Here is an 18,172-nt window from a genome sequence, read left to right on the forward strand (position 1 = left end):
TCTTCCCATTATTATATTCCTTGTTATTTTTCTCCAAACATCGTATTTCACTGATTCTAAGATTAAATTTTTCCACATTTTAACTAATTATCACTAAGAATAAGGTGATGGCTTAGTGGAATTTTTTTCCTTAGCAGCGTGTAAAACCAATAATGTCTTTTAAATGATGTGGTTTAGATGTGATGAAATAGGGTACATATAAACTTTTCCCTCCTGTGGCTCCATTTTATCTTCTATTCTTATGCTTTTAAGAATTCTTGATAGGATATCCGTAACATCAAACTTCATCCCTCCCACTTCCTAGAACTGATTTTGATATTAAACTGGTAAAAGTGGCTGTCTTAACAGCTATTTCATTCTTGAAATAGTATTTTTAGATTGTAGGAGCTATCACTGTGTAAAAAAAGTTATATTATTCAAAAAGAGCTCTATTATGTTATATGTGGGCTCAAACATTTTCATTGAGATGTACATACGAAATACTAAGTAATTTGTATACTTTCCACCTTGTTCCTATAATTAAGATGACAGCAGGACCATGAATGACCCTTCCTCATCCTTACTTACTTATTTTTAAGTAGGCTCAGTGCCTAACATGGGGCTTAAACTCATGACCCTGAGATCAATAGTCACATACTCTACCAACTGAGCCAGCCAGGTGCCCTATACCCTTCCTTTAAACCCACCTCATCAAACCTAGCTCTGAGCTATGCACAGAGTGCACATGAAACAAATCTGGGCTATGCAAAAACAATTCCTAAAAAAAATTCCATTAGATAGCAGGTATCCTGTATCTTTTAAAATACGATTCAAGGGACAAGTAATTTCTTAAGAACACTGCCATAGCAAAACCTGTTAAACCTTTGAAAATCTTAACTCTGACTTATTATAATTCCCTTTTCCATATATGAATTAAATAAAATTATGTTCTAATATGCATTAAAAATTGGAAAGTTATGATCTGATTAGAGTTTCTAGTCAAGAGTTTAATACCTAAGCTTTTAACCTGTCTTTAGTAATTTAAAAAAGTTAATACAAATGATCAACAGTTTGTATAAACATGTATTTTATGAAAAGTGTACCTGGGCTGGGAGGAGGGAAAGAATCTCTTATCACTCCTGGAATATAGGTTTAGACCCCAAATGGAATGCATTTAGACCCAAAAGTATTTAAGAAAGCAGAAAATACCTATGTTTGGATGATTTAAAATCTTCATTATTCTTACTTCTCTGAAGAGCTAAAAAACAAACACATAATCCCCCAACACAGGTTATTAAACATTCTATTCCACTGTTGCAATACAAATTTAAATCTTCTCTTCAATAACTGACCCACTGATAATGTTCAACGGTCTACATCTAACACTAGCATGAAAGTCCAGGGGAGCAATAGATGCTTCAATTTTAGCTCCTGGAAAAGCAGAAGTCGCAGAGGAGGATATACCACAATCTGAATTATATTTTGCTACCTTGAACATATAAGATCAGATTTAGGCAAGAATAGTCAGTGATTAAACTCAGTCTGATTCAATATCTACCCCTGGGTAGATACTGCAAATCCAAACGTGTACAGTCCTAATGAACCACATCATGAGAGTATTAGGACTGATAATTCCAACTAATTCTATGAGAAGATTCTGAACAAAACCACTTTGGGAAATCCTTATTGGAGAAGACAGATAATTTAGCACGGTGGTTGTGGCAGACTGTTAAATTAATGGTCTAATGAGTCCTGCCTCACAAGTTCACACTTTTGCTTGTGTATCCAGTGCTTGCTGTCTTGGAATGATGTTGCCATGATATGAAGAGGCCAGTCTAGCCTCTTTGAGGATGAAAGAGCATATGTAGGGAAAGACTCACTGTCCTACCTGAGTACAGCCCCATCAACTTGTCAGCTGAATCCTGCCACACAAGTGAACCCAGAGGATGCCATAAGAAAAACCATCCTGGTAAGACTAGTAGAGCTGCCCAGCCATCACACAGAATAAGGAGAGATATTAAACTGTTGTTGTACGAACATGTGCTATGAGTTCAGAAGAGAGTCATGGTATTAAGGCCAAGGCTAGTTATCAGAAGATCTCAGAAAATAACAATTTTAGAGGCCATCTTATCCAACCCTCTTGCAAACAAGTGGAAACCAGGAAAGGAGAGGAAAAGATCTCCCAAGGCCCTGCTCTCCTTCCGTGGGAAATTGGGCCAGAACCAAGTCTCCCAACACCCAGAATCTATAACCCATGGGAAGCACGGGCTGGGAAGAACATAACAGTTGGCTATGTGGAAAGGAATCTGGGGAGAAATCACAGGAGTCTTACTGCACTTGTCCTGTCTACCACCTCTAATCTGGAAGTGAATCAGCACCTAACGACTAAGAGCATGGAGATGGACATGGACGTATTGAACTCTAAACTCATCTCAGAGCTTAAAAACATGGATTCAGATGAGTAAGATTCCTTTCCTGAATACTGGATCATCTCTACAGGCTGGAGCACTTCTATCTCCAACACAAGTATCTCCTGTTGCTGTTGTGGTCATTCTCACGTTTTATGTTCCGAGATGAGAAGACAGCTACCCTGACCACCACTCAGGCTTGAGTTCTTAGTTTCCCTCTGTCAAGGCAACACAGAAACCCTGTTTTCCAATGCATTATAGTTGAATTTGTAGCTTATAATCTGAATCTCCCAGATTTCCACAACTGCTAAAGTAGGAGAGCTCCAAGTTGGATACAATACCAACACAAGTTAGGACCCTGCATTTAGTATGAAACTCAGACCACAGCCATGGCAGCCTCTACTTCCCCCTGCAACGTGAGCTCCAGCCACCCTGATTCTTCTCAGGTATCAGAACATTCAAAGTTCTTTCCTTTCTTAGAGTCTTTTCTCCTTTCTGTCCTTAAAGTCTCAAGCAGATTCTCTGAAAACCTTATCTAAGATCTCCTTTGTTTTACATCATAGCGATCTGTTTGCTTCTTCTCTAGAATGTCTTTCAAGTATAAAGGAACATTTCTGTGTACCTGTTTATTGTTGCCTTGTCACCCAGGCGGGGTAGGGGGAGGCATACTGGTCTCCTTTCACTACTGTATACTTGAAATCAAGCCTGGCACACGACAGGAACTCGTTTGTTTGATAAATGCCTTTATGAAAGTACTAACTCCCAAGAAGTGTGGTTTGAGCCAGCCTCCTCAGCATTCTAATGACCACACTGTTTTTAAATCCTGAGTAGCAGAATGCCTGGTGCAGAGTTGTCATAGTTCCGCTGGCGGGAGAGCAGGTCAAATGAAGGCATTCATTTTTTTTTTTTTAAAAGACTTTATTTATTTATTTATTTGACAGAGAGAGAGACAGCCAGCGAGAGAGGGAACACAAGCTGGGGGAGTGGGAGAGGAAGAAGCAGGCTCCCAGCAGAGGAGCCTGATGTGGGGCTTGATCCCAGAACGCTGGGATCACGGCCCTGAGGCGAAGGCGGACGCTTAACGACTGCGCCACCCAGGCACCCCGAAGGCATTCATTTTTAAACCCCTAATAGCAATGCAGCATTGAAACAAAAGTAATCAGAGCCACACAGCAGGAAAAGATGCAATATTATAGGAATTCAAGAAAGGCAGAACTCACCTTAGTCTGGGGAAGCAAGCACCATTGAGGTAACCAGGCTCATGCTGGACTCAAAAAGATGTCCACAGTAAAAAATGATATATGTGGGGGTGCCTGGGTGGCTCAGTCGTTATGCGTCTGCCTTCGGCTCAGGTGGTGATCCCAGGGTCCTGGGATCAAGCCCCACATCAGGCTCCCTGATCAGCGGGAGGCCTACTTCTCCCTTTCCCACTCTGCCTGCTGGTGTTCCCTCTTGTGTGTGTGTGTGTGTGTGTGTGTGTGTGTGTGTGTGTGTGTGACACACTCTCTGTTAAATAAATAAATAAACAAACAAACAAATAAATAATTTTTTTTAAAAAAATAATGAGCTATGTGTGCTCTGTATATGTGAGCAAAGATATGGTGTGGCCAGTGAAGACTACTTAAGCAAGACCAAGTGATCTATATGGCAGAACGGTGCATTTCCGAGTGTGGATTTCAGGTCACCTGCATCAGAATCATAACTGTGTCTATGCAAACTCCAGGTCCCTGGGCCCTACCTCTTGCTAGATCTCAGGTGGGATTAAGAATCTTACTTTCAGCATGCGCCCCAGGTATGGTGGTTTTAAAATATGTCCACAAATTCTTTGACAATCCTCCCTGCAAAAGGTAAAACTTCATATCCCTCTCTTTTGAGTGCGGGGTGCACTTAGTGACTTCTTCTAACGAAAAGAGTAAGGCAGAGGTGATGGTGGGGGACTTGCAGAGAATGACTAGGTACTGTGGCTCCCTCCATGCTCTCACAGATCACTCGCTTGTGTGTCGTGGGGACATTAAATAAACACCTTGATGAACAGACCCCCAGACGGCAAGGTACTGAGGCCTCATGCCCACAGCTGGTGAGGAACTGCAGCCCCTCAAAAGAGCCAGTTGAGAAGGCCCTTCTGGAAGCAGACCCACCAGCCTAATCAAGTCTTCAGATGCCTACACCTGTGGCTCTTACCCAAAACTTCTTAAGAGCACCTGTGCCAGAACTACCTGGTTAATACACTCCCAAACACATGACTCACAGGAGCTGTGAGGTAACAAATGGCTTTGTTTCAGTTGCTCAGTTTTGGAGTAATTTGTTGGAGAGCAGTTGATAACTAATATCCTACAGACAACCCATGAGTTACAGCAGAGGTCACACCAAGGCATGTGTTGTGAAAACACAGAGGAAAGGTAAATGGCACCAGACAGAGGGATGGGTTGTACAAGCTTAATTCTGGAGGCAGAAAGAATAGCCACAGATTTTCTTGTAGGAAAGTGTCAGGATATTACCAAATAACTTTATATATTTACCTCTATCAGAACTGTGTTTCATGCAGAAATGAGTCAATAAGTTTATAGCAAGTTAATCAAGAAGGTGGAGAGGAAGCAAGAAGCCAACAGCTATGAGGTGTCCACTGTGTCTGAAGCACAAAGCTAGACGCTTCCACCTATGACCTAACTTAATGTTCACAACTCTGTCTGGTGACTGTGATCACTTCCAATGCATAGGAAGGAGAACTGAGCAAGTTGAGAAACATGTCCGAGGACTCCCAGCTAGTAGGTGCTGGAGCTAGGACTCTGAGTTTTCTTTCTTTCTTTCCTTTTTTTTTTTTTTTTTTAAAGATTTTATTTATTTATTCGACAGAGATAGAGACAGCCAGCAAGAGAGGGAACACAAGCAGGGGGAGTGGGAGAGGAAGAAGCAGGCTCCCAGCGGAGGAGCCTGATGTGGGGCTCGATCCCATAATGCCGGGATCACGCCCTGAGCCGAAGGCAGATGCTTAACCGCTGTGCCACCCAGGCACCCCAGGACTCTGAGTTTTCTGACTCCAAGGTCCACACTTATCTCATGACGCCATGCAGCTGCCTTCAAAATTTACAAGTAAAATCACTGACAGATTATAAGCTGCTGGTATAGAAAATTCCAGAGCAACAGATGGGCACTGGCACAAGTTTTTAAAAGTTGACAATCTGCATATAAGTGATAAAAATGCCAGAGATTTCGGGGGAGATGGAGAAAAAAAAAACCAATACTCAAAAAAACAAAAATCCCACACGAGAGACCTCATATATTTGTATTAACTATGAACCTGATAGCTGAAGATAGTTAAATCTGGATAGAAGTAACTTACTGAAGAGAAGGCATGGAGGAGAGCAAACATGTTTGAAGGCAAAGATTCAGGATCTTGGTGATCAGAATACCAAGGATACCAAATGTACAGTACCATAGAATAAAAAGATGTCCCAACAACCAGGACTTGGGATGCCAAGGAATTATCTTTGGAAAAAGACAATTTACCAAGCAATGAAAAAGTAAAGTGAACACATAAAAATAGAGCATGGAGGATGGGGTGGGGGGGTCACATAAAACTGGGATCTAAAGTATGATGGTGAAGTATTTAGACTCCCCTCTCCAGATATGTAATAGGTACAAGACAGAAGGCACAGGCTGTGACATTGAGAGCCTTGTGCTTTTCATGGCAGCAGAGTGACAGGCTGAATGACAACTTACGTGTTAGAAATACGAAGCAAACATAATGACCACCCTCTTCTTGAATAGAAAATAAGCCATACTGTAAATCTAAGATTTGTGGGTAATTACCAGCAGTCTCGGATAAAAACAAGGAGACACAGTCAGGAAACATTGAGGGGCTAAAGGAGAGGGAGGCTGAGTGGGCGCTGACAGCCCTGTGTGGGTCCGGGTGCCACTCTGAGACACAGAAGCCATGACTGGCCGCAGCAAGGCACAGCAGGAAAGACGGAGTTCTTCTGGACATGCAGGGTGAGAGCGCTTGAGGCCACTGAAAGTCCATGGTATTTGAGTCTGCAGCTCAGGGAAAAAATCCGGGCTAGAGATACGTTCTGTATAATTACTAGCATAGAGATGGCATCCTTGGAAGGAAATAACACTGCCTAACTGCAGGATGAAAAGACAGGAATACCAAAAAGTAAACATTTCAGAGACAAAAGAACTGGAGTTCACAATGGAAACTCAGAAAAGGAGGCAGCCAGAGAGAGAGAATGAAATCCAGACACTGGAGTCTAATGCCTAGGACAGACCTGTAAGTGGGGACCAGAGTCTATTCACCAACAGCATCCCAGGTCCTGGAGCATCTCACGGGTGCTTCAGGAAGGAAAGAGAGAAGGATGATGGACCTGCTTTTCCTCTTCACTGTGCAGAAACCTCTGTCCTTTTGTCTTACTACATGGCTACTGCAGCTCTGCTGAACAGAAGAACAAATCAAAGACCCTCTCAGATGAAACTAAGGGAGAGAGGCTGGCAAAAGCCGACAGAGTTAATGGAGAAGGAACTGTGAAGAAAACGCATTGGTGCAAAAAAGGAAAACTGTAGGTCTTTGCTTTTCTATATACAGAATATCTCTGGAAGCACAAACAGAAACTGATGCCACTGGTTGTCCCAGGGGCAGGACCAGGGTGGCTGGTAGTCAAAAGCTGAATGAAGCCCTCTCCTTCAATACTTTTTCTGTCCTTTGAACTTTAAGACACGTAACTGTATTATCTACCTCCCTTCCCTCAATTAATCGGATTTTTAAGAAGAGTTGAGAATGAACAAAGGGGTTTTTTTTAGGCTAAAAGGGGAATTCTTAAAAAGACAAGGTAGCTGGAAATGCTGTATTTTGATGACTCTTAAGAAGAAGAGCATTTCCTATCCCTTTTCACCATGTGGGTGGAGGCTGCCAGTGGGTGAAAGGCATGGAAGTCGTCAGGGAGTATCTCTGGAGTAGAGTAAGTATGAGAGCCAATGCTGTAAGGCAAAATTTAAGGCAGGTAAAAAGATCGGAGTCACTCTCAGAACCACCCTGACATTAAATAGCTTAAAATAAAGAAGAGAATAGCAAAGTTAACAAATGAGAGGGAGATAAGAAAATTATTAACAGCATTACTAAAGACCATTTGCCTAACACTAGCCAAAAGCAGTGACCTCTCCCACTCAGGAAGAGAGGTCTATAGACGTGGGGATATGACAGGTATGGGTATATTACAATGTATTTAACTAGAATTTTATGGATGTCATGTAGGTTACTGACACATTTTTGCTAAAATCACAGCGAACATCCTTGTACAGTAGTCCCGTCCTCCAACCTTCTCTGTACTTTGAGTTCTCTATGATCAACCTCAATCTAGCAGAGGATCCTCCCGATGGCTGGTCGGAAGGTCAGTAGCAGCCTAATGCGACATCACAAAGCCTACCTCATTCACCTCACTTCACCCCATCACGAAGGCATTTTATCATCTCACATCATCACAAAACGAAGGATAAGTACAGTACAATAAGATGCTGAGAGACCATATTCACATAATTTTACTACAGTAGATGGTTATAATTGTTTTATTTGGGGGGGGGCTATATATAGCCAAAAGGGGCAGAGGGTGAGAGAGAATCTCAAGCAGACTCCATGCCCAGCACAGAGCCCCATAAAGGGCTTGATCCCACAATCCTGAGATCATGACCTCAGCTGAAACCAAAAGTTGGGACGCTTAACTGACTGAGTCACCCAGGCACCCCTATAATTGTTCTATTTTATTATTAGGTTAAAAAATTTATTTATTTATTTATTTATTTATTTATTTATTTATTTATTTGAGAGAGAGTATGCACGGGGGAAGGGGGGAGGGAGGGAATGTCCAAGCAGACTCCCACTGAGCGGGGAGCCTGACATGGGGCTTCATCTCACAGGCCATGAGATCAAGACCTGAGCCAAATCCAAAAGTCAAATGCTTAACTGACTGAGCCATCCAGGTGCCCCATATTTTATTATTAGTTATTATTGTTACTCTTTTACTGTGCCTAATTTATAAATTACACTGGATCACAGGTGTGTATGTACAGGAAAAACATAGTATATATAAGGTTCGGTACTATCCACAGATTCAGGTATCTATAGAGAGTCTTGGAACATGATTCCCTTGGAAAAGGAGGGACTATTGTATATACATGTATATACTACTTGTACACTCATGCAAATATACTGGCAAGGCAGAGTCTTAGAAATAGGATGGGGGCCAAAGGGCATACATGCTTTCTTTTTTCTTAAGATTTCATTTTTTAAAGTAATTTCTAAACCCAACTCACAACCCAAAGATCAAGAGTCGCATGCTCTAGTGACCGAGACAGCCAGGCACCATGCATGTGCTCAAAACTTTGTTAGTGCTATATTACTTGATTAAAATGTATTACACTACCGGCAACAATATGAGATTTCCTGTTTCTCTACACTCTTGCCAACATTATGCATTATTAGTCTTTTGCAAATCTGACTGGTGAAAAAATGCCATCTTTAGGATGTTGAACATTTTTACTTGAATACTGACCATCTGTCCTATTAATTATAATTACTTAAGTATATCTTTTGATTATTTTCTATTAGGTTATATATTTTCACCGATTTGCATGACCTTTTATAGAGTAAGGAAGTAAGACCTGTGTCTGCCAAGGCAGGCATTATTGGTTGCTTACCCAACCTCACCCCTGCCCTCCTCTTCTGTTTGTCCCTCTTCTTTGTGAAGTTCCTGCAGGTAATCCTTTCAACTTTTTAGCTATTTCATCCACTGTTTACCTACTTATTTCTAAAGACTTTTTTTAAAGTTTATTTAAGTAATCTCTATACCCAATGTGGGGCTCAAACTTACCACCCCAAGATCGAGAGCTGCATGCTCTACCAACTGAGTCAGCCAGGCACGCCCTACCTACTTATTTCTAAAAACCAGAATATAATGCTTCCTTGATTTTCCATTTTAGATGTTTTCTTGTAGGTACCTACTCTGGCAAGCACTTTCTACTCTGTTATCTGCTGCCTTACTTCCAAATAGCATGTAGGTGCTTGGGTGGCTCAGTCGGTGAAGCATCTGCCTTCGGCTCAGGTCATGATCCCAGGGTCCTGGGATCGAGTTCTGCGTCAGGCTCCCTGCTCAGTGGGGAGTCTGCTTCTCCCTCTACCCTTCCCCCCTGCTTGTGATCTCTCTCTCTCTCTCTCACACACACCCTCTCTCAAATAAAAAATAAAATCTTAAAAAAAAAGGACTTCTAAATACCATGCTTGTGCTACTGCTCATTAATTTGTTTAGTTCCTTCCCCCACTTCATTATCTATGGATTTAACATGGGCAGTGAAGACTTGGCTCTTTCCACCCCACGTCCTTTCCCACCTTCCTCCTAATCAGTTCTCATAGCATTTGGCTAAATTATACAGTTTACATTGTATAAATATTATTTTATTTCAATTCAATTAATTAACATATAGTGCATTATTAGTTTCACAGGTAGAGCTCAGTGATTCATCAGTTGCATGTAACACCCAGTGCTCATTACATCATGTACCCTCCTTAATGCTCATCACCCAGTTACCCCATCCCTGTACCCCCTTCCCTTCCAGGAACCCTCAGTTTGCTCTCTACAGTTGACAGTCTCTTATGGTTTGTCTCCCTGATTTTGTCTTATTTTTTCCTCCCTTCCCCTATGATCCTCAGTTTTGTTTCTTAAATTCCATATATGAGTGAAATGATATGATAATTGTCTTTCTCTGACTGACTTATTTTGCTTAGCATAATTCCCTCTAATTCCATCCACATCGTTGCAAATGGTAAGATTTCTTTTTTTGATGGCTGAATAATATTCCACTCCACATTGTTTTTATCCATTCATCTGTTGGTGGACATCTGGGCTCTTTCCATTGTTTGGCTATTGTGGACATTGAGGCTATAAACATTGGGGTGCAGGTGCCCCTTCAGGTCACTATGCTTGTATCCTCTGGGTAAATACCTAGTAGTACAATTGCTGGGTAGCTCTGTTTTTAACTTTTTGAGGAAACTCCATACTGTTTTCCAGAGTGGCTATACCAGATAACATTCCCATGTATAAATATTATTTACAGCCACAAGAATGCATTTCTATCCTTTTTACTGATTGATTTTTGGTTTCCTTGGAGCCAATACTGCCTCAGTAATTCTATGCACTTAAGTTTTCTGTGTATCCCTCACTTTACTAATTCATTCTTAAACTCTGTGATAGAAGTGTAAATCTCCTTTCAAATACTTTCAAAGAGTTAGGTAATTTTTTTCTCTTGTAGATACTCATATTCTGGAAGCCTTTGTTCTGTTCTCAGGGCCCACTCTGTTGGACTTCCTGTTCTGAACCCTACACTCTCTTTCTTGGTATTCTCTCTTGTGGTGGCGAAATATATCCCACCAATATCTCTTGAGGAAGGGTAAGGACATGGTTAACTGTGAAACCCTGCGTGCCCCAAAATATTTGATTCTATCTTCACATGTGATTGATAGTTTGGCTGGGTAAAATAATTCTAGATTAGATTCTTTTCTCTAGGAAAAATTCACCCCCCAGCTTTAATGACATATAATGGACATGTAATACTGTGTAAGTTTAAGGTGCATTAAGTTTTCTGAACTTCCACTAGTTGATTTTTGCTTTTGTTGCTTGTACTTTCGGTGTCATACCCAAAAAATCACTGCCAAGGTCAACATCAAAGAGCTTTTCCCCTATGTTTTCTTCCAGCAGCTTTATGCTTTAAGTCTTCTGTTTAAGACCTTAATCCACTTTGAGTTAATTTTTGTGGGTGGTGTAAGATAGGGGTCCAATTTCAATCTTTTGCCTGTAAATATCCAGTTGGTTCAGAATTTTAAAGGCCTTGATCCATTATCTTTGAGCTTAAAGCAATACATAATATTGTGATGCGCCATTTTATTACAATTCTGTTTGTGACCTAATTTTTCCTCTTCATCCTCCTTAACTCTGATGTATTTAAATTTTAATGTACCAGAGATTTAGTATCTCCTTACCCCAGATACATTAGCATTCAGTCCAGATACACTGTGGGTCTTTTATCGTGTTTGCCCTGGGCACCAAGCCTCTCCATGTGGAAATTTAGGTTCCATAGTTCTGGGAAACTACCTTTTGTTATTTCTTTTTACCATTCTGCTTTATCACAAACTACACCTCCTAGATAGATATTTCAATTTTATACCTTATCTTCCTTAATTCTCAAGTCTTTGAATTTGTATATTATTTTATGAGAGATTTTCCCTGACTTTGTTTTCCAACCCTTTTACTGACTTTCTTCCCAATACCATAAATTACCCTCTCCTCAATGGTCCTTCTTCAATGCAGCATATTCTTCTTTCATGAATATAATGATTGTTGTTGTACTACTGTCTCCTCTTTTTTAAATCTTTGGAAACAATATTGTAATTTTCCTTTTCCTTCCTTCCTTTTTTTTTTTTTTTTTTAAGTAGTGTAGTTTCCTCTTCCAGTTTTTCTTTTTTATTCTTGTTTGTTTTAGTGTCTGGTTATTCTTAAATATCTGGAGATTCCTGGTTGTCCTTCCATATTTCCACATTTAAGAGAGGCACCAGAACTCTAGACTGAGGGGTGCCTGGGTGGCTCAGTTGTTAAGCATCTGCTTTCGGCTCAGGTCAGGATCCCAGGGTCCTAGGATCGAGCCCCGCATTGGGCTCCCTGCTCAGCAGGAAGCCTGCTTCTCCCTCTCCCACTCCCCCTGCTTATGTGCCCTCTGTCGAATAAATAAATAAAATCTTAAAAAAAAAAAAAACAACCCAAAAAACCAAAAAAAACCCTCCGGACTGAGTGTTAATGTATGTGAGGGTGGACCACAAGATGACTGGGCAGAAATTAAGGAGCTTCAGTGGAAGACACCCAACTGTTTCTGTCTGTATTTTCTTTTAAGTCAGTTTTCCCAGAGAAGAAATCTCCTATTTCCTTTTTAGGCAATATAGAAGGAGCTAACAAAGTTCTGGGAGGTGAGCAAAGAAAGGCAGTGGAAAAAGAGTGTCTCACCATCAGTGGGTCCCTGTTTGCGGTATGGGGTCCCCAAGTCTAGATGCTCTTTGACTCAGCCTCTTCAGAAAATGAACTGCCCCCATATCTACTGGGGCAAAGAAGGGGCAGCTGTCTAACTGGGAGGTAGCATGGGGCCCTTGTATAAATTTTCAGCCAGTCCTTCTGTTTCTAGTTCTACTTGTAATCCCACCCAAAAAGGAGCTAGGAGAACTTAACTTCTAAGCTTTCTGAATCCTGTGGCATGACTCAACATGATTCTTTTTGCTACCAGCCTACCTACTTCTGTCCTTAACTCCTGCTCTTAGGGGCCTGGTTTCAGCTCATTCTGGTTTGCTGTATCTATTAAACACCACACACACACACACACACACACACACACACACACTCCATTTGACAAAACCAGGTTCAATTCTTTGTCCTCTAGTCTTCTCTCCTATTCTGACTCATTCATTCATTCATTCATTCATTCATTCATTCATTCAGAGAGGTGGGGAGGGGCAGAAGCAGAGAGAGAATCTTAAGCAGGCTCCACACCCATCCAGAGCCCAATGCAGGGCTTGATCTCACAACCCTGAGATCATGACCCAAGCTGAAACCAAGAGTTGAATGCTCAACCAACTGAGCAACCCAGGTGTGCCTGACACTTCCTTTTTAATTCCTTTACCACTATTTAGTGAATGGTGGGAGGGAGCAAAGATAAATGTGCTAATGTTTAATTCTAAGTCTTGTAGCTAATATTTTTAATTCCTGGTTTTTGAATGGATGTGAGACTGAACTGCAGTTTTCTTTCCCGTTTCCAATGCATTTTGATAGGACTGTTTCTGAATTTGAGAAATGAATTAGAAACTTCCTCTTCTTAAATTCTGAAACAGCTGGACAGAAGTGGTACTACCTATTCATTGAAGGTTTGAAAGAAGTGAAACATGAAATTCTGGGTTTGGCAATTTGAAGCGGGCATCCTGGGGCGCCTGGGTGGCGCAGTTGTTAAGCGTCTGTCTTCGGCTCAGGGCGTGATCCCGGCGTTCTGGGATCGAGCCCCACATCAGGCTCCTCTGCTAGGAGCCTGCTTCTTCCTCTCCCACGCCCCCTGCTTGTGTTCCCTCTCTCGCTGGCTGTCTCTGTCAAATAAATAAATAAAATCTTAAAAAAAAAAAAAAATGAAGCGGGCATCCTGCCTTTTATCACCTTTTTCATTTCTTCTATAGTTACTGGTGCATACAGATTCTTCCCTAGAATTAATTTTGGTAACTTATGTTTTCTAGAACCCTACCCATCTCTTAGGTTCTAACTTATTTGCACAAAAGTTTCCCTTGTAATAATTTTAATTCTTCTCTCTCTGGTCTTTTCCATGCCCCTCATTCCATACTTCAGATTTTCTCTCCCTCTTCCCTGGGAAAGTGGTTTATCTTTTTTATTGTCTCCCTCTCATCCCCCTTCAAAAATAACAACAAAAACCAAAGCTTTAGATTTATTATTTCTACTATTTTTCAAATTCATGAATTCCTGCCTTTATTAGTTTCTTACATTATTATTACTTCCCAAGATTTATTCTGTTCTCTTTTCTAACCTAGTTTAATATTTAATATATGGTCATTCTTTCTTGTTTAATAGTGTGTTTGAGGCTACAAATTTTCTTAAGCACCAAAAGCAGTATTCTATAGGTTCTGATATGTAGTCTGTTAGTGTTAATTTCTAGATATATTGCTAATATTTGGCCCATGAATTCTGTGTTTTAAGTTTTACATGTTTGCACTTTTTGTTTCTATTTTTACTGGTTTCTATTTTTACTGCTCTTCATTCAGAGAATGTAGCCTGGAGGGGGTGCCCGGCTGGCTCAGGTGGTGGAGTGAACAACTCTTGATCTCCCGGTCATGAGTTCAAGCCCTATGTTGGGTTAGAGACTACTTAAAATAAAAAAATTTTTAAAAAGAAGAAAATGTAGCCTGGAAAGATCTGTTAGTCAGGCTTATTAATCATATTAACAGAACCACTGCTTATAGCTATATATGTATTACTCAACCCTGAAGAAATCATTTACCTTGTAGCCATCATAAATTTCAATAGTTATTACATTAAATCCTGGCACATAGTTATAACATATCCTTAGAAAGGGGTGTGTTAAAAAATTGCACAAAGTTGTAATATAGGCTTAGTATATTAAGATCTGTATCTTTTTTCCTACTTAATGTATCATGCATGGCCTGAGAGAGGTCAAGTCTCCTCTGTCACTGTTTTGTTAATTTAGCTCAGATTTTACCTGGCATATATTTTGGGGTTCTATTTATCATGTGCCATTCTACTATTAAAAATAAAATATAGGGGCGCCTGGGTGGCTCAGTCAGTTGAGCAGCCAACTCTTGATTTTGGCTCAGGTCATGATCTCAGGGTCAGATCATGAGATTAGAGATTATAAAAATTTTAAGACAATAGAGATGAGTATCTTTATGGCCCTAGGTATGGAAGAATTTCTTAAAACTGAACAAAAGACTCAAAGAGGCACTTCACAGAAGAAACAAAAACCAGTGAAAATATGAAAAGATGTAATACTTCCTCAGTAATCAGGGAAATGTAAATAAAAATCACAAGGAAATTTTATTTTTATATCCACCAGATTGGCAAGAATTAAAAAATCAGACAAATTCAAATTTTGATGAGGATGTGACATTACTTGAACTTTCTCCAAATGCTGCTGGTGGGAATATAAATTACACAACTGCTTTGGAAACAATTTGGCTGGCTCCAATAAATAGATCCCGTGAACCAATAATTCTACTACTGGATATATATCATTAAGAAACTCTTACACAAGTGGACCAGGAAGAAACATACAGGACAACTCACAGCAACAATGTTTGTAATACAAATAGCAATAAGCAATCTGAAGGTCTCTGAACCACAGAATGCATATGTAAATCACGGTATAGTCATGTAATAGAACACTATATAATCAGGAAAACGAGCATAGTAGAGAAAGTGAAACAGCTAAATACGTCAACATGGAACAGAATTTGGGCAAAAGAAAGCAAATAGGAGAAGGATACATATAATATGACTGCATTTATGTAGTATTTAAAACCTTTACAATATTTTTGGAAAAGATAAAAAAATAAAACCTTTACACTATTTTGATGAGAGAATCCATATGTAATAAAATTATAAAAACAATCAAGAAAACAATACAAAATTCTTGTTAGTGGTTACCTGGTAGGTGGGAAAGGAAGAAACGGAATCAAGTTGGAGAGGGCGACAGTGTGAGTGATTTATAGGTATTGCTGATGATCCATTTCTTGAAGTAAATGGGTGTTCATTTCCTATAATATTTGCACTGTAAACATCTAACTTTTTTTGGTATGTAAAACAGTTAATAAAAATTAAAACTGAGGGGGTGCCTGGGTGGCACAGGGGTTAAGCGTCTGCCTTCGGCTTAGGGCGTGATCCTGGCATTATGGGATCAAGCCCCACATAAGGCTCTTCTGCTATGAGCCTGCTTCTTCCTCTTCCACTCCCCCTGCTTGTGTTCCCTCTCTCGCTGGCTGTCTCTATCTCTGTCAAATAAATATATAAAATCTTAAAAAAAAAATTAAAACTGAATTTTAAATAATTGCTTAGATTTGCCTATTTAACAAAATTAAGCAGTTTTTAAAAATTTAAAATAAAAGCAGTAGTGATGTGGATTTTTATGATTAAATAGTTCAGAGACAAAGATATTCTCCCACTCCTAAAAACCCCAGGTTCTGGTGGTCAAAATTTCTGGAATCAGGGTAATATGAGAAGATATTAATTTAATGTTAAAATAAATTTGGCACTTAAGGGCACCTGGGTGGCTCAGTCGTTAAGCATCTGCCTTCGGCCCAGGGCGTGATCCCAGCGTTCTGGGATCGAGCCCCACATCAGGCTCCTCCGCTGGGAGCCTGCTTCTTCCTCTCCCGCTCCCCCTGCTTGTGTTCCCTCTCTCGCTGGCTGTCTCTCTCTCTCTGTCAAATAAATAAATAAAATCTTAAAAAAAAAATAAATAAATTTGGCACTTAATAAAGAACAGATTTTACTGGGTATCCACCACATGCATGCTGAACTTCAGTATGCTCCTTTGCTATCCCCGTAAGGAAGGGGCTGGGCCTGATTCCTTCCAAGGGGACATGGTGGAACAAGACTCTGAAGTTAGGGTTTTAGGTTCTAACGCTAGTGTAGTCATTTCCTCACTGGATGACTGAACAAGCTGCAAAATGTTAGAAAACTTCAGTCTGCTCATCTGTAAAATGTAGATAAAAAAAAAAGCTATGTCACAGGGCTGATGTGAAAAACAGTCAGTGCGTGATGTAGGTGCTGTGCACAGTCATTAAGAATTTGAGCTTTGGGACGCCTGGGTGGCTCAGTCTGTTAAGTGTCGGCCTTCGGCTTAGGTCATGATCCCAGGGTCCTGGGATCGAGTCCCGCATTGGGCTCCTTGCTCAGGGGAAGCCCGCTTCTCCCTCTTCCTACTGCTCTCTCTCTCTCTCCCTCTCTGACAAATAAATAAAATCTAAAAAAAACCAAAAACAAAACAAAACAAAACAAAACAAAACTTGAGCTCTGGGGAGCACAAATACTTGGCCCCAGCCTGGCTCTAGCACTCAATGACTGAGTCTAGGTGATGTGACCTACCTGTGACTCCGGTACCCACACAATTAAAAGAGCCCGCTATGTGGAAAGCTTGGAATAGTACCTGGCACACAACATAACACTCGGTATGGGATTGTGATTCTGGATGCTACTGTTATTGGTATGATTCTCTCCCAAAGGCCTAATTTGTGCCCAATTTTCGATTTTCTACAAATGGGTCCATGCCATGAGCTAAGTTTAACCTGTTTAAAATATTTGGTTCTTTAGGGACTTTTCTAAAATAGCATAATGAATCATGGGTACAATTAGAATATATAGTGGTATAATTATAATTGGTGTATTTCTACAATTTATAAAAATACATATTCTCAATTCACAATCTACTTTAAATATCAAGCTGCATTATTTCCTGCTGAAGCAAACGGAAGTCTGGAGGTAAACTGAAAAGTTCCCCATAAAGCAGTGGCAACACTGAAGCTCTGTTTTCTTGCATTTCTATTAAAGCTTTTGAAATTTAAAAACAAAGAAATATACATACATTTCTAGTCTCAATATTTTGAATACGTACAATCAAGAAGGGTTTTATTTTTTATTTTTTTTTTAAAGATTTTATTTATTTATTCGACAGAGATAGAGACAGCCAGCGAGAGAGGGAACACAAGCAGGGGGAGTGGGAGAGGAAGAAGCAGGCTCCTAGCGGAGGAGCCTGATGTGGGGCTCGATCCCATAACGCTGGGATCATGCCCTGAGCCGAAGGCAGACGCTTAACCGCTGTGCCACCCAGGCACCCCCAAGAAGGGTTTTAGATTTCATTTACCCTACCCCGTTTATTTGAGTTTACCAGATTCATTACACTGATCTGGATGCAGACACTGTATTGTAAACAACAGGACCCTTGTAACTACTGTTGAACCGCTAGCTTGTTACAAAAGTCAAGCTGGAAAGAAGAGGTATAAAGAAAGGATGAACAGAGTTGTTCAATGAAAAAGGTTCCCAAAATGAGTGTGCCTACCGGATGGGAAAGGGGAAGGAAAGAAGTCGAAAAATTGGTTATGGAGGCATTCCCAGGAAAAGAGATGGAGAGGAGGAGGAACTACTGGCAGTGGCAGTGACAGCAGTGTCTAAGACTTAGACCACTGAGGGAGG

General features: G+C 40.4%; 1 protein-coding gene and 1 non-coding gene across 6 annotated transcripts in view; both read right to left on the bottom strand.

Annotated features, from left to right (window-relative positions):
* The window catches only part of MARK3 (microtubule affinity regulating kinase 3), a 111,469-nt gene that overhangs the window by 39,024 nt on the left and 54,273 nt on the right, over positions 1 to 18,172 (bottom strand). For all 5 annotated transcript variants that reach the window (XM_040641373.1, XM_040641372.1, XM_008706111.2 and 2 more), the window contains exon 4: positions 1,189 to 1,237. In XM_040641373.1, coding sequence (XP_040497307.1) covers positions 1,189 to 1,237 — 49 coding nt within the window. The remainder of the gene's footprint in view (positions 1 to 1,188; positions 1,238 to 18,172) is intronic.
* TRNAN-AUU lies at positions 588 to 660 on the bottom strand. The gene has a single exon. It is a non-coding gene; the product is annotated as a tRNA-Asn (tRNA).

Source organism: Ursus maritimus, unplaced genomic scaffold, assembly GCF_017311325.1.
Source record: "Ursus maritimus isolate PB19 unplaced genomic scaffold, ASM1731132v1 scaffold_25, whole genome shotgun sequence".
NCBI lineage: Eukaryota > Metazoa > Chordata > Mammalia > Carnivora > Ursidae > Ursus > Ursus maritimus.